General features: G+C 40.8%; 1 protein-coding gene across 4 annotated transcripts in view; it reads right to left on the bottom strand.

The window, feature by feature from the left end:
- Nucleotides 1-16901, bottom strand: part of DIP2C (disco interacting protein 2 homolog C) — a 333846-nt gene that overhangs the window by 89991 nt on the left and 226954 nt on the right. For all 4 annotated transcript variants that reach the window (XM_064444999.1, XM_064445000.1, XM_064445001.1 and 1 more), the window contains 4 exons: nucleotides 15358-15449; nucleotides 11334-11444; nucleotides 863-986; nucleotides 129-238 (listed from right to left, as the gene is read on the bottom strand). In XM_064444999.1, the coding sequence (XP_064301069.1) occupies nucleotides 129-238; nucleotides 863-986; nucleotides 11334-11444; nucleotides 15358-15449 (437 nt within the window). The remainder of the gene's footprint in view (nucleotides 1-128; nucleotides 239-862; nucleotides 987-11333; nucleotides 11445-15357; nucleotides 15450-16901) is intronic.

Here is a 16901-nt window from a genome sequence, read left to right as displayed (position 1 = left end):
TTACTTATTAACAGGATAAAACAGGACGTTCTTTGCTTCTGTGACTAGTGAATGAATAATGATGTTTACCTAATCCAGAAACGCCATATGCAATGATTCGAGGAGAAGATGCATCTTCATTAACTCACCTCAATATAAGCTGTGTCATTATTTGCATCCTTGATGTGTGGGAACCAGTCACGAGGCGGCTTGGAGAGGTGTTTAGACTCTGTGACAAACCACAGCAGCTTTGGCCAGCCTGAGGTACAAAGAAAAGTCAGCTTTTGCTGAGTTTCTGCCGAATAAGACAAGATGACACTCTTCTCTGCTAGAGTTTTTTTTTTCCCAAATGCCTGTGTCACCGTTACCTAAACATTGCTTCTTTTAAACCTCACCATAGCATGGCAAAGATTTCCCAGAACTGCTTTCTTAACATGGCTGTTGTGGCCTTCTCAGACAATCCCTGAAGAAATGGCTGGGCAGTTTAAGCTGTTATTGACCCAAATAGTTTATTACCGCTCTCCTGTCAGAGGTTACCACTTAGCTATAGGACTGAATTGTATGAGTGTTTCTCATCTACTACAGTCCTAAGTCTGTTGGTTTAATTTTGCTTGTGGCCACAGACGATCTCAGCAGCCCGGCTGAGCCAGCAGAGAACCAGATGAGAAACACTCGTACTGCTCGGCAGGCATGAGGCGGGAGCAGCGATCGCTACCAGCCAGTGATACACGGCCAGGGCTATCGCGTTCCAGCAGCCGGGGCTGCTCCTGTGGGAAGTGTTTCAACACAGACCTGATCCTCACCCAGTACAACGAAACAAGCGCAGTGACTGTTACTGTAGCAAATGACCTGTGATACCCATGATAAGCAAGGGTTAGCTTACCTTTAAACTGTGGTATCTCCCCTGTGGGGCTTTTCGGCAGTCCTTTATGGCATGCATCACTAGTCAAGGCCACAGTAACTCCACAGCTTCCAAGCAAAAAGCCTATTTGTTGACTTCCTGCATCCTAAGAGATGACAAAATAAAATCAATACACAGAATTGATCAAAATGATTACAGGCTGAAAATGTTACTGTCCTTTGGCACATGATCTTGAGGGGAAAACAGTCTCTTTCCTTTAAGCAGCTTAGCTGATTAGCAAAACTCCTCTGTACATTGGCAAAGGAATTCCACAACCTAGATATCCTCTTGTCTGTAACAACATAAATCATAAAGAGAACTGAAGCCATCACGTGGTGCCTGCTCTCACATCTCTTCAGAAACGACGAGTGGCTGGGAGGAGTGGCTGATACGCCAGAGGGCAGTGCCATTCAGAGGGACCCCTGGAGAAATGGGCTGACAGGAATCTCACAAAGTTCAACAAAAGCAAATGCAAAGTCCTGCACCTGGGGAGGAACAACCCCCTGCACCAACATGGGCTGCGGGCCGATGGGCTGGAAAGCAGCTTTGTAGTAAGGGACCTGGGGGTCCTGGTGGGCACCAAGTTGAATGTGAGCCAGCAATGTGTCCTGCCACAAAGGCAGGAAATGGTAACCTGGGCTGTGTTAGGCAAAGTATTGCCAGCACGTTGAAGGAAGTCATCCTTCCCCTCTAGCTCAGCGCTAGTGAGGCACATCTCAAGCGCTGGGTCCAGTTCTGGGCTTCCAAATACAAGACAAGGAGCTACTTAAGAGAGTCCAGCAAAGGGCCGCTATGATAATGAAGGGACTGGAGCATGCCTCCTATGAGGAAAGACTGGGAGAGCTGGGACTGCTCAGCCTTGAGAAGTGACAGCTTATGGGGAATTTTATCAATGTGTACAAACATCTGAAGGGAGGGTGTAAAGACGACCAAGCCAGGCTCCTTCCAGTGGTGCCCAGTGACAGGACCAGAGGCAATGGGCACAAACGAAGATGGAGGAGATTCCCTCTGAACACTGGGAAGCACTTTTTTACTGTGAGGGTGACTGGCACAGGTTGCCCAGAGAGGTTATGCAGTCTCCACCCTTGGAGCTATTCAAAAGCCCTCTGGTCATGGGTCCTGGGCAACCTGCTCTAGGTGGCCCTGCTTGAACAGGAGAGCTGGACCAGATGGCCTTCCGAGGTCTCTGCTAACCTCAACCATTCTGTGATTCTCTGACAATTCTAGGAAATTATACAGATTATAGATGCTTCCACCTGGAGAAACCCTGCAGCCCTTAAGATGTTATGATGGGCATACAGTGGTGACACTATCACTATTTATGCTGATTTAACCTGATTTGTCAATAACCATTTCATTGAGCGGTTACAGACACATTTCGGGAGCACTACAGATAGTCAAGTGCCCATTAGAGAAAGCACATTACATTTTACTTTCATCAAGAGGATACGGGCAGTGAGGCTAAAAAGTCTTGTAACGATTTTCAAGTCTAGGCCATAGCTGTTCTTTCAGAGACGCTGTGCTTCTACAGCATTATGTCTGCTTTATGTATAGTGTCTTGTCATGATTCTTTCATTAACTTTACATCTATCCACTAGGCTCTTCAACAGAGCAAAGCCCTAGATGTAAATGCACATGGAAGTATTAACCCTTTCTTCACAGAATGATTCTACAGAAATAGCTTATGGAGTCTTAAAAGATCAAATTAAAATATCTTTCAAATCAACCATAGAGCACACCTTAACCATGGAAGCAACCAGAAATACGAAACAGTTGCCTTAACCTATCCTTAATCTACTTATTTATTCAAAGCAAAACTGTATGATGGAAAGAAAGCTCCAAAGCCTAACCAACTGATTTTAAATAATTTTTTTATGCAGCAAAATAAAGCCATCAAAAATGGGGAAGCAATGAGATCAGAGGAAAAACAAAAGCTTAATTGTTTTCCATACAACTTCAAAATATGTATATGGCACCAATTATCAGAACCTTGATCGCTGAGAAAACAATGTGGGACAATAAACCGATCAGTCAAAACTATGCTGTGTAACTCCTTTCATCCAGAATTACTGCATTTGCTTTTGCTTATTATAACCAGAATGCATATAAAACCAGGAAAAATCAACAAGGTACATTTTCAGGAGGGCTTTTTAAAATTAAGCTTGTGCACCATCTTTTCCAATTAAAAAACAGACAAGGAGAGTACCCTTTTAACAACAGAGAATAATACTGGCATGTCAATGAACAACATTTTGGGGAGCATGTTGTTGACCCCACCATACCTGCAGCAGGGCAGGGATTCCAGGACAAAAAGGGCTTTGTCAAGCATTACTGGCCTCACTGACTCTTGTGTTAGCTGGTCCATATCTATGTTGTGCTTAGCCAGCTCGCATCCTGGTTCCACATTAGGATGAGACCTGGCGTCTCCACTCTTGGAGTCTGCTCAACTGAAAGAAATGTGGGTGCCTGAACCAGGCAAGAGAGTTAGCTGTCCTTGGAGGTCCCTCAGAAGGAACTGCAGGAAGATGAGGGCTCTAGTGGTCCATGGAGAACATCACTCCTTGGGTAAGACATAGCCTCTGAGACCTGCTATTCTATCATGTATGAAGGGAGGTCACTGTTTCTTAAAATACCAGATCCATACTACCATTACCCAAAATTCCCCACTAAATTAAATCTAAAAAATAGTTACCAATGTATGTATATGTATGAATTTCTAACTACCGATTTAAACAAAATTTGCATGTAAGTTTCATAATTGAATGCACCAACTGTGTCACTCTCATTTTTAAACGGAAAATAAAATGTTATTGTAACTGTATGCCCCATAAAAGACTGCTAGCAAACTGTTTAACCACTGTACCAAGAAAATGCCAATTCTTAAGCAATCAGATTCCATTTAATGCAGGACTTTATAAGCAGGAACTAACCTAATAAATTCCATTAAGAAATCTAACATAAGTAAACCAGTACAAAGTGTGGACCTTAGAGCATCAGCATATCATGGCCCTGGGGGATGTATCAGCAAGAAATGAACTCAAAGCTCTTCTCAAAGCAAAACAAAACAATAGGAAAAGGAAACTTGTATTAACAGTTTGCGTTTTTTAGATAACGCAAAAGTGACTATGTTTCCACTTAGTGCCATATCAACCAGTTCAGAGCATGTCCACATAAATATTATTCATTCACCTGTAGTAGTTTACACACAAGCTGAGAGAACCATATACAGATTTCTTAATACAATCTACTCACATGCCACAGTTTCTAATAACAGATTGTTTTACATCTGGGCATCCCCATCTCAAATAGCATCTTCACCCTGTTCTTTTCTGTACAGTTAATTCTTTCATTTGAAAGGACAACATGGCTAAACAATTAATGACACAACACTACCACAGGAGATGGGAAGAATTTTGCCATGTGTGGACAGCATCCAGTGTGTTTTACAGACTTTCAAATCCTATGCCATGACCTTGGTGTCCACACTAAATCCTGCCTTGCAAGAAAAAAGCAAATCAAGACGCTGAAGTAGAGGTACTGTGGTAAACACTGTTCTCAACGGCAACAGGAGCTCCAGTTGAGGATCTTACAGTATGAACACAATGAAGATTTCTGGCAGTCTGCTAGCCTGTGCCCATCATTCCCACTTTCAGTCTCAGTCTCACAGTTATCACCACCTCCTGCTTGCTTCTGGTGGCTTCATCCTGACTTAGAAGCAAAAAGTACTGCAGAGAACAGGCATGAAGAAGGGGTTGACATCCCTTGCCCCATTCAGGTGCCCCTGTGATACCTACAGCCCCACAGAAGCAACCGTTTCAAACTACTCAAGTGGTGTTGAGCTACTGGACTGACAGCCACGAGGTGGAAGATCTGAAACCATCTCAAGCTGAGAGCCTTATACATCCCCACCCCGCTACACTGCAACCCTACCTACACACTCAAGCATGTAAACGTGACAGTCTTCACTGATCCTCATATCTCAGCATGACAGTCCCAGAGCAGTGAGGACCCTGGGTAAAACTTGTAAGTTTGAAAACATGAAGTTTGAGCTGAAAATGCAGATATTTGCATGAAGCAGTCAAAGCTTCCATGTGGGTCAGGAAAAAGACTACTGACTTTAAAGGCATTGATCATTTCAGATTTCAGAGACAAGCTATCGGGACTCCTTTTGAGTAATGTAAAATGAATGTCTGCAATGCTGAAAACTGCTCTTTGAGTAGAAAAAAGAAGAAACCAAATCATGTGCTGCTGAAAAAAAAAATCATCCTCCTCCCTTAAATAAAATCACTCTTGCGCCCATAAAGGGAATAGGTTTTCAGGACACACTGTTTTGTCAGCGATGTTATTTGTTATTTTGGTAATTTATACTAAACTGCTGCTTTGGCAACCCCCCTCTTGCCACAAATGCTTTATTTTGCTGAATTTTGTGGGGGTAGAAAAACCTCAGGGAGCCAGTGGAGACCAGGTGACACAACTCAACCAACACAGACCCAACCGCAGATGGGGAGAGACCGGTCAGCGATTCTCATTGTCAAATCCTCCACAATTCACAGTTTGAAACGACACGTAATGCAGGTGGAAGGCAAAAGACAGAGCTGAGGTATTGTAGCATGAGGTTTGAGACCAATTGCTGACTTTGGAACTATCATTTTACATTTCTTGAAGGCACAGCACTTGCTGAGGTATGAAAAATGAGGTCTGCATAGCTTTAGACTATGTCTGCACACACCTAGAGAGATCAATCTTTCAGATGAAGTGAGCCGGAAATCGTCTCTGCTGTAGGTAGCCATTCAAGGTTCTCTAAAGACTTTTATTAAAGGTTCCCTAAAGGTTTTCACCAGTACCTGGAGGGAAATTGTCTTCTTCCTGCTGCAGAGAGTGATAATTCATTGTCAGGATAAAAAAATCCCATGTGTGGCTGCATTTCAGCATGCTGTTAATGTCATTTCTATAATGCTTTGTGAGAGTATCTGTGTGAAGGAAAACAATATGATCCTTTCTCCGTGAGTGAGAGTGCATGTCCTTATCTAATACGGACGGAAGGAAGAGACAGCCTGCGCAAAGGTTGGCCTGATAAAGGTTACTCCTGTCCACTTGCAAATATTGCTTTCAAAATGAGAATCATGTGGCAAAGCATCGCAGACTGAACTAATCTTGTTTTCTGTTACGATGCTTATTTGAGCTCCATTTGCCTTTACCCTAACAAAAGTTTGTAAAGTACACATTTCTTGTAAAGAACAAATAGGGCAACCATCAGATGTAAAGGCCAAGCATCACCGCTTTTGAACCAACAGTGAAAAGGAATCAAAGAAACAATTTTAAAACCACAAATATCAAATACTTCAATCAAAATTAACCACAAAGTAGATGCGATTTTCATAACCAGCTCTAAGATAAAGAAATCAGCTGTCTCATCAGACAGCTTCAGCAGCAAGCTATAATTTGCATGTGAATTCTCCAACTATGAGCAGTCATGTCCAAAAGTCTTAATGAAAGCAAGACAACAGTTATTTTTGGCAGGGGACACTGCATGAAATCTGATATGCTCTCTATGAAACTACCACCTCCTAAACTTGCAAACATAAAAAGAAAACGTAGACTTTGGAGGATCTCAGACTCACTGTGGCCAGCTGAGCAAAGACCTCCACTCAGTGCCCAGCTGCTGAAGCGTACAAAGAGGGAAGGATGAGCACAGGGCTTAACAGGGTCCAGCGGTGTGCACAGGCACTCATATGGGGCTGAGGGCACTGCTGTTCTTTGGAGGGCCTGGAAGACTATGTCGCCGAAAAGAAAATATATAACATTTTATGCATATTTTAAATCCAGTGGAGAAAGAGATGCATTGTCGAAAGATGTTCAGAAGTATGTAGAGCTCCAGTATTTCTGGCACACTACAGCCCAACGATGACTTAAGCTGAGAGGACACAAAGCTCATTTTATCTCAGGCCCTGAAACACTAGGAAAGGCATCAAGGTGTATTTCCTTTGGAACACAATTCTGCCTTCAAATGGAAGACAACACTAGGACAATTTCACTGTCTTTAAAAAGATACTTCTCTCTGGCTATTGTTAAAGCTTTAATAACCTAACTTCTCAGGATTTAATAAAAAGAGCTGCTGAAAACCAGTTTTTGCCCTGTATGAAGCATCCTTTAAAAAAACACAAGTGTCCTGGAGTGGGTATCTCCAGATTTCCTATGACAATACACAGGCACACTCTCCCAGTCACACTGTCAGAGCCAGCGCCTGGAAGAGCACAGAAATGCCTGCTGGAAGCATTATATCTAACAGGCTAGCAAATAGTGTTTTGATGGAGAAATAGATTTTTACATGCTTTCATATCATACCCTGCTACAAATACTCACTGCCTATGATAAGGAGGCCATAAAGATCTATGCGGATTTGCTTTGTTCGTATGTTCACAGCCTGTGATTGAGCATAACTATGAATGTGCTTGGAGGACAAAAATGTTATTCTAAGATGAAAACTGATTAGCTCCCCTGACTATATCACAGCAGAATAATAATCATGTCCATGGTGCCCATCAAATGGAAAAAAAACCATTAACCTAAAAAATCTAAAGAAATCAAAACCATATTTGTATATCTTTTCATAAGGGAGATAATAAATAGCTATTTGAACTGGCACTTGACATGTTGAAAACCCCATATAATCCACTTTGATGGATATATTATCATATATTCTATGATATATAGTTTGCAATTCATATCATAACACATTCAATGAAACAATTTGTAATACTCCAGCTTCAGACAAGATTAACAGAAAGTGGCAGCTCTGAAGGAAGAGAAGTTGTATAGAACATACTACATGTTTGGGAAACATAAAATATTTGGAAATAGGGACACTATTCTGAAAGAACACAGGCCATAATCCAGGGGATGAGGATTAGTTATAAAAATTTTGAGTGTTCATGATATAGGCCTTTCGGTGGTATTAATGCAGGGAAACAAGAAGAAATAAAACATGCTGTTTGTTCCATCGCTACAATGACCATGGAACCCCTGACTGCTGCATCTAGAATAGTTAGTTTGATGTACTTAAAAAAAACCCTGGGATTTCAGTTTTTAATTTCAGATCTGACTTCCCAAGTCTAAAGAGCAAAAACCATGCTGCCGTGTATGCCAATTTTCAGGTCTTTACTGAACACCAGGAAGCATTCTGGGAATAAAACTAAACTGAAGAACGCTGCGTGGTTGCTGGGTATTCAGGCAATGTACCCCCGATGCCGTGTCAGACAGGTCTCCTGAAGTCCTTGGGGAAGTACAACTAATTCTAAGTATTCTGTCAACACAAAGGTGGAATACAGAAGGAAGAGCAAGGAGAGATGGACCCTCACCTAACAATGAACTGGAAAAAGCCCTGCGAAAATCTTTAAAACATAAGTCATGCTATGAAGCAAAAGGGAATGCACACAAAATCTATGAGTTGGTGAAGGAAAAGCCTTTACCTCCATATATGGATAAAGAAATCTGCAGAGTAATATGTAAGCCAAATGGCTATCTGGCTGCAGACATTACTGCCCAATTTTAAACTGCCAGGCACAAAAAATTTGCACAGAGCTGTGGAAAACTCTTCTTTATGAAAATGCAGAACAGTATTAAAGCTGCTAATGCAAATTTTTAATATTAAAAATGTGCTCGTAATATAACTCCCTGAAATAGCTCATCCTGTATCAGCTTATTATTCTGTAAGTCTGTATTAGACCATAATATAACCATCGTTCTATTTATTAGTTCACATCTCTGTCTTCTAAAAAGCAAACAAAAAAACGTCCACTGCCAGAATGTACTAAAGCACGTATAAATGAGAACAAATAATGGGAAAGCATAAAAGAACAGTCTAGGCCGTTGTGTGATGACACAAATGACATCTTCCCACGGATGCCAGAAGCAATTCGCTGCCATTTGACCAAGCAGAGGTATTCCTTCTGGGACGACTCAGAACATGATTTTCATCTCATTGTTTCCACTCCAGTTCCCATTGCATATAAACAAATGCAAAAATATTTGCAATAGTATATGCTGTGAGATTGCGTAGTTGTATTTATAGATCATAGATCATGTTGCTTTTTTAACTGTACCACTGACATCTCTGTTATTGTTTAATTAATTTGGTATTTAAACATCATGGAATGAGCTTGGCAATCATTAAACAGTCTAAGTCTAGATATTCCTTTATATAAATATATATATGTATGTGTGAGTGTATATTTATATATCCATATACACACACATATTTTAAAAAAAAAACACTGAAGAGGTTCAGCCAAATTAGGGTAAATTATTAATTTGACATAGAGTATTTACTTGGGTAGCTGGATTTTATAGTTTACTGGATGGATGTGGTATCCGATGTTTCAAAATAAAATTTACACCTATCCATGTACTTTAAAATGTCATTAAACCTCGGGGAAACAGTAACAGGGAAAGACATATTAGATTTTTTTATCCCTCAAAGCCATGTTGCTTCTTTTTTTTGTACAATGAATGCAGATTTACACATGCGAGCACTCTATGTGATCTTAAAATGTACAGTTTGCTCGCCTTCTTTGTTGATGCATTTAAAATATCTGTTTTATACCGAAATAATGCACCACATTAAGCAACAGCCTCAAACCATCTTAAGGTATAGCACTCACATGCGAACGCATGGTGATAGCCCAACACAAATGCGCTGTATTTCTACTAAAATCATGATCCTCATTCTGTAGTCATATCCACCTCTCAGTGCTCTCAAATACAACATTTTACAAATAAAATAGCAAAACCCTATTCCCCAAAGCAGGTAGACTAGTTGAAGTCCCATCCTCCCTCCTTGCATGGCCTTTCTAGCTCACCTGCACCTTTTCTCTAGTCTCAGCCAGTTAAACTGGCTCCTGTCTCCCCTTTCCCTTGGTTCCCACTGTCCTTCCTGCTGCTCAGCTACTCTCACTGGATCACGGCCTTATGTTGTCTGATCCACTCACTCTCCCCCATCTCTCTACTCCTTTACCAGTTCAGCAAACTGTCCCTTCCTCCAGCTACCACCCCTTCTCTCCCTGTCAGCTTCTGCTTTCACCACGGCAAGGGCCCACCACAGATGTTGGCCAGGGTGGAGGAATCCTGAGATCAACTCAGCTTCTCAGAGATGAGGAAGGTTCAAACATGTTCAGTTAGGAATGTATCTCCAGATATTTTTAGCTCTTAGATTGTGATGTGAGATGTGCAAACTGCAAAGCATTTACGAGGGCTTAGAAACTTGTTTTCATGGCTTTCCATTTGAAAGTCAGGGTACCTGTCCATGAAACAAAGATTTGAACTTCTGCTCCAGGGTGCTGTGACACCAGAGCATTTCAAAGAAAAGCCCTTGACAACTAAAAAATTGAAAATGTGAGCAAAGGAATACATCTTGCCAGCCCTTTCCTTGGAAACACCTCATGGCTCCAGTCAACATAGTCAAGAAAAGAATTCCGTTTAAAAAAGAAAGCTTGTGAGGATTAAAGAACACACTTTGTGTGGACAATTCTGGTCCAAGTAATTAAAGTAAGGCATTATTAATGCTAGCTAATAAAAAAGGGATTATATAAGGGGATATTTGGGAGAACCTCACATCAATCATTGCAGCCAGCGATGGTAAAATTAAGGGGATATGACAAAAAGAACTTGCAATGAATAAATACGTTTTGCTGTACTTACAGCCTCCAAGGCATACACCCTCAGAAAAAATGCAAGTTCAGCCTCCGCGTAAGCTTCCCAGCTATGGCTCACATATACCACTGAGCCCCCTCCCCTCATTGCCCTCAGGCACTCTGCGGCTGGAACGGCTGTATTTGTCTACTAACCCTTCCCTAGGATACATGGTTGAGCCTCCGAACCAACACTGCATGTGAAAGGCTGTTGATTAGCAATGGCCAGTTTTCTCTATGAATGGATGTTCTGCAGCAAGAATTCTGAAACTTAATTTGTTCAGTTGCCACCCATGGCAGAAATGACTGTCGTGACAGAAGCTCTGGGATATATATGCACATATAGACACAGGAGAAGGCATCTCCATAACTGCTTTGAAGTAGCATGCACAGCACTAGTGGCATTATAACATAGCTTGGGTTGCAGGGACAGGTGGAAAATCAGCAGTTGTTGCCAAGATTCTTTGTCAGTGGCTGACACCAGAATGCTTTGGGAGGCTACAAGGATAATCCATCTAGGACTGGCAGAGCTGGTCTCTTGGAAAATTTTCCTCTCCTTTTCCAGACAGACCTGCATTTGCTGAAATTGCAAGCACATCTTTGGATTTTCCATCACAGAAAAGAAGGAACTATATATAACTCACCGCACAGCACTATCTTTGTATCCTCAGTTAATCTCAAAAATGTACTCAAAAGCTATGTTCAGTTGTGATTTGTTCTGACATAAGTTTTAAAATGCAGTATAGAGAAGAAACTCGGTTCCCTACCTTTCTTGTAAGTGGCACTTCAATAGGGACGGGGACAACTTCCGCAAGCAGGCAGCCGTAAAATGCTACCATGAAAGCAGCAGGATCATTGTTAGGAAATACAAGTGTTACCTGAAACAAAAAGACATATGTTAAATATGTTTTATCCCAGCTTTCAGATAATGATAATTGGAGTTTCCATGGTTCCTTTTGGAGAAAGATGATTACCGTAACATTTCTGTGGTAATTATTCAAATACCTAATGAAAGATGAATGAAGAATCAGAAGGAATTTATCCTGATAGATATTCCTTTTGTGAACTTTTTCACTTACGATCGAGTTAAATATTTTCATGCTGCATTGTTTCCTACATTGACAATACCTTTCATCTGGTTCTCAAATTACTGATTGCTTTACAGATGTTAAATAACCACGTAAATTGAATTAATTAAATTTTACATTCTAACATAATAATTTGCTTGAAGTTACCGAAAACAAGGTGGTTCTGTGACCAATTCAGATTACCCAAACTTACTATGCCATTATGTCAATCATTAACATATTATGTTTTGTCTCCCTATGTTTTGTGTCATATAACAATTTCATTTTAGGACTGGACTATTGTCCAAGTGTAGAAGTTTCTGAGTACTTAGAGAACATAAACAGCTGATATCTAGAAAAGCAAATGTCACATCCAGAGCTGGCCATACAGCACGCCAACCTAGGCCTGGATTTGTTAAACTTCACAGCTTTAGGGGTAGGGCTAGGGAACTACTTAGATAAAAGAATGCCAAGAAAAGATAAAATACCATAGCAAATCACCCGTATGCTCCCTGTGCGCCCTTCCTCCCCCAGTGTGCTGAACTGTGCAGCTTACTTCTGTGGGGACTGCAGACAGTGTCTTAGATCCTCCAGGGCAAAGGGGAAGGAGAGGCGAGAGTGCACGGTCTCGCTGAGGATCCAGCCACTTAGAGAGTCCATGACTCACTCTGCAAGTGCAGGGAAGACTACCGCTCTCACTTACTGGTGAACGACATCAGCGGCTAGATCCTGCCTACACTTTTGTTTTGGTTCAGTCAGACACATGTTCTCAGCTCATGTCTTAAACATCTGTCATGCAGGTAGTAACTATCATCTTGCACGGTCAACTGAAGTGGCATGCAAAAGGCATTGCGAATGACTTCAAACTTAATTCCTCTGGGTTCGCACATAGGATCGGAGTGTATTATTACAGCATCTTAAAATTTGCTGAAACTACTTAATAACTCTTGAGCTTTGACGTCCACGAGTTCTGTGTTTCAATCTCTTGAAGTAAAATCGTCATGTTTTCATTCATGCTCCAAGGTTCAGTTGCCAGAGATTAAGTGTTTCCAAGGGATTTCATACGGCTTCAGAGACAGTCGCCTCTCATAGATTAACTTGATTTCTTCAACCTAGAGGAAATCTAACCAACCTTGTCCAGGTGGATCCAAAATATCTCTGTTTTAAGCTGAAACCTGTTCAGAACTTCAGAACTGTTTAGAGAAACTTCAGAGAAAATACACTCCTGCTTTACCTGTACACTTCACATGAAACAATCCAGCTGCTGGAGATGGCTGTGCAGAGCCCGCTGTACATGTTCTCCATGCACATACCATAAATAGCAGCAGGGGAAACAGAAAGGAAGGGGTTTTGCTAGGTGCACTGGGGGGATGGTAGTTTGCTGAGCCCAGCAAACATCTGAAAGATGTTGGAAGATCCCAAATGATACTTTGAGGATTGCTGGGTTTTGTGTTGGTCTTTGTTTACATACATGCAGCGAAGGCTTGGCTGGAGGTTTGCAAAGGAGCTGACAGAGGTGAAAAAATCTCTGAAGTCCAGTGGGAATGAGGCATTAACTTCCCCTCTAAAAACATTAATCACTAACAGACCTGTACCAAATAAATAAATAATGTGTATAAAAGCAAAAAGGGATAAGGCTGAGGGAAAACAAAACACAGTGTCTATTACCAGATGAGAATCTGGTTATCTAGCAGATATTTCAGAGGGCAAGCTTGATTTCCAGGCAGCTGTCTGGGATGACACAAGGTTAAACTTCTGAAGTTACTACAGAAGGCAAATGCAGTTCATTGTGTACTACAATAATACTAGAAACAGGGAATCAAATGCAGGCACATTCACTATTTTTTGGCTCACAAAAAGAACCTAGGGAGTGATGTAATGGTAGTCATGAAAAATCGAGATTGTATTCACAGAAGACGCTTTTAAAGGGAAAAAGGCCTTTCTGAATTTTATATAATATTAACATAAGGAAACAATTACATTCTTATTTAGAAAAGACCAGAAATATATGTCTGCATTTCATTTCGTATTTAAAAACTACCTTTAAGTGTTGTCACACAAAATACATTACTTAGAATAAAAATGTATCTACAAAGAGGTCAGAAAGCTTTTATGTTATTACAACAGGGGTATAACAGCCAGAATAACAGCCTAGAACATCAGACGTACAGTAACACCTCATCTTCAACATGAAGTTGCTTCAAATGATCATGTTTCTGTTACAGAGGGATGTTAGGCAAGGTGTTTTTACAGGGTAAAGCATATGCTTTCAGCCTATACAGCCTATACTTTCAGCTATAAACATTTGTTTCTCTGTAATCTAGGTGGACTTACTTTAGAAAAGCTGCAATTTGTTTTTTATGTGTCCTGCACTAGCTAAACTTCCAGGTTTCAGCCTGAATTATCCACAAATCCTTTCTTAATGTTAGGAGATGCCAGTGGCTGCTGCAGTAAATGAACATGAAGATGGGCAGACAGCACACGAGATAGGGAGAGATGCACACTGCCCATATGTGAACTTTATTCCTTTTGGAGCTTTCTGGGTGGATTGTTTTGATGTGTACACTTGAATAACTTGGTTTTTTCTGCTGTTGCTTAGAGACACGCTTGTATATCAAGTAAAAGAGATCCCTCACATCCTACTCTCGGCTGAAGGCCATTGTAGGAATCAATTTAGATTAAGGATCTATAGATCCTTTAAATCTTTTTTCAAAAAGAAACATAGGAAGGACTGACAGGTTTCATTTTGTTATTTTTTTCCCTTTCTTTTTTTTGGGGGAAGCATTATTGCATGCCTTCATTTTTGAAGCCCTAAGAAATGTGTAATGCAAACAAACATGTTTCTCAATGTGTGGCACAAGAGGACCAAGCAAACCAACAGTCTGAGAATTGCTATCAGACCCTGGGGGGAGGAAGACTTCATCCCACCCTCACAACTCCAAGCAGTAAGGCAGGACTAAAATTTGCATTTCTGACAAATTTGTTCTGGGAACTCCATTCCATGGCTTAAAGCCAACCTGGAATGGGACCTCTGGAAATTTCTGTACATGCTCTGGCAGAGAAAAGGGGTAGCAGACTCAGCCAGCCCTGACAGAGGAAGTGGTAGGTTTGTAAGCATGTCAGCAGCAAAACCATAGGATGTTCCATCTTCATTTAACAACTTCAAGTGTCACCTCTGTACTCCTTGCTCTCTGTGGACTTTACCTGCTCACCCAGATTCAGCCTCTAGCAGCAGCTACATCAGAGTCAGGAACCAGGAATGGAAATATTCTCCATGTTACCAGTCAGCGTAATTTATTTATTTAACTGGCTGCCAAAATGTGCTTACTTTGCTTGCTTTTGCCCTCCACAATGCTTCTCTTGTTCTACCATCCCTACAACTACAAAGTCATTAGTAAGTTTTTTATCCACATGACACCTCCAGGCTCCATAAGCAAGCTTTTGCTAAACAGACTGCTGTTCTATGTCCAAAAATCACTTTCTATGGGAATGTTTATTGCTGATAACTTCAAGTTACCATTCAGTGAGTACCAGCTCAGGTTATTTATTATGCAGTTCAAAACACCTGTCTGAATGATCAGTCTTTTTCTGAGTAAAAGGCAGATTTCATCATGCCCCAACATTTCACGTATTAATTCTCTTTGAGCACCCCAAATACCTCATTCTTTCTTTGTCAACATTGGATTCTGAATTATTAGTAAATAAAAATCATTGAGATACTCACCCTGTCTCCAGGTCGTACCATTGGTTCTTGTTTCGTGCCTAATTTATGTAGTATATTGTATGCAACCTTCATACTTCTGGTCCAAAGTTTGCCTATTAACACAAAATTTGTGAAATTAATTTAAAATTCTTCTTACGGTTTACAAGATTACTAAACGGAAAGAATACCTAAACAGTGAAAAAAACAATAGTAGGAACATCATTAGTTTTCCAACTACATATGACAACACTACCAGGACTAGTGGAAGTATTTAAACACCCATTGGAAGCTTTCTTTGTAATTATTTTTTTCAAACAGCAGCACTTTTAGGAAGAAAATAAAAAGTAAGAATAGTTTTCTTCATGGCCAGAGTAGTTTTCTTACTTTGTGGCTGGAACATCATCAAGTCCGGACAGATCATTGCAACACCTTTAGCTGTAGCAAGCTGGACAAGCAGTGTTTCAGCCCAGGCTGACCTCCGAGGGTGTTACTCTTGTTTCATGATGGCACTTCCCCCACCCCAAGCCACCAAGGGAAAAATGAAAGCAGTCCCAAGAAGTAGAGACAAGGAAAAAAAACCCAACAAACAGAAAACACCCCGCAGCCAAAGGGGCACACTGAAGCAGCAGGGACCCTCTGATCCTTAGCCATATGTATGCTGCATTTCACTTTTTATTCTGGGCCTTCCTCCATTTAACCTGGCTTTCTCTTCTCACCCTCTCCCATATCCTCCCCTCCCTCAGTTTCATATCACTTGCCCCAGGTACCCCTCCTTTTAACCATCTCTCTTCTCCCTTGTTTTATCTTTCCATCCTGCACTTAGCTAATCCTTATCAAGACTTTACCCCAATATTCTTTAAAAAAAGAAGTCTCTCATCAAGACCTCATTGGCCACATTACATGCCTTTCATTAATCCTTCAAGTGATCGGCACCTTCCAACTACATAAGCTCCTTCAGATTGCCTTTGTTTAGAGACCTTGTTACTTCCATTTGAACAATACCGAGCGTACAGCCCTTGTTTTTGGCTGGCCCCTAGGTACTGTCTTTAAGCCATATTCAGTCTGACAGTAACAAATCTTTAATTCATGCCCACCAATAACTGAAATGATAATCGGTTCTGACAACAGATTACCTATGGGGTTCAGCAGTTCAGGCTCCCAAACAGGCAGTATTGCTATTTATAACTAAGCCAAGCAGTTGTTATAATAAGTTCCTCCACATCCTTGTTATAAAATGGAATACTACTGAATTATTTTTAAGTGCAAATCTGATATAAATATAATGTACTATGAGAAGGTCAATTTTGTTTTTTCCTCTTAAGGAAAATTGGAAGGGTTGCTGCTGCTTGTTACTGAGAAAGTGTTAAATGCAATTACTTCTTATGAAAACAGTAGTATTTTATCATCAAACTAGGTTTTGCAAAGTTTTTAGTTTATTTAAAATCACTCCAGTATTTGCATGCTGAACTGCCTCGATGATCAGAAATAAATGTGACTCAGTTCTTTTCCACTAGAAACTCAGCATGGATACAGGAGTACATCTGCAGAATTAACCCTCACAGCAC

Source organism: Phalacrocorax carbo, chromosome 2, assembly GCF_963921805.1.
Source record: "Phalacrocorax carbo chromosome 2, bPhaCar2.1, whole genome shotgun sequence".
Classification (NCBI taxonomy): Eukaryota; Metazoa; Chordata; class Aves; order Suliformes; family Phalacrocoracidae; genus Phalacrocorax; species Phalacrocorax carbo.
Note: the sequence above shows the minus strand (reverse complement) of the source record. Positions and strands in the feature narration are given on the sequence as shown.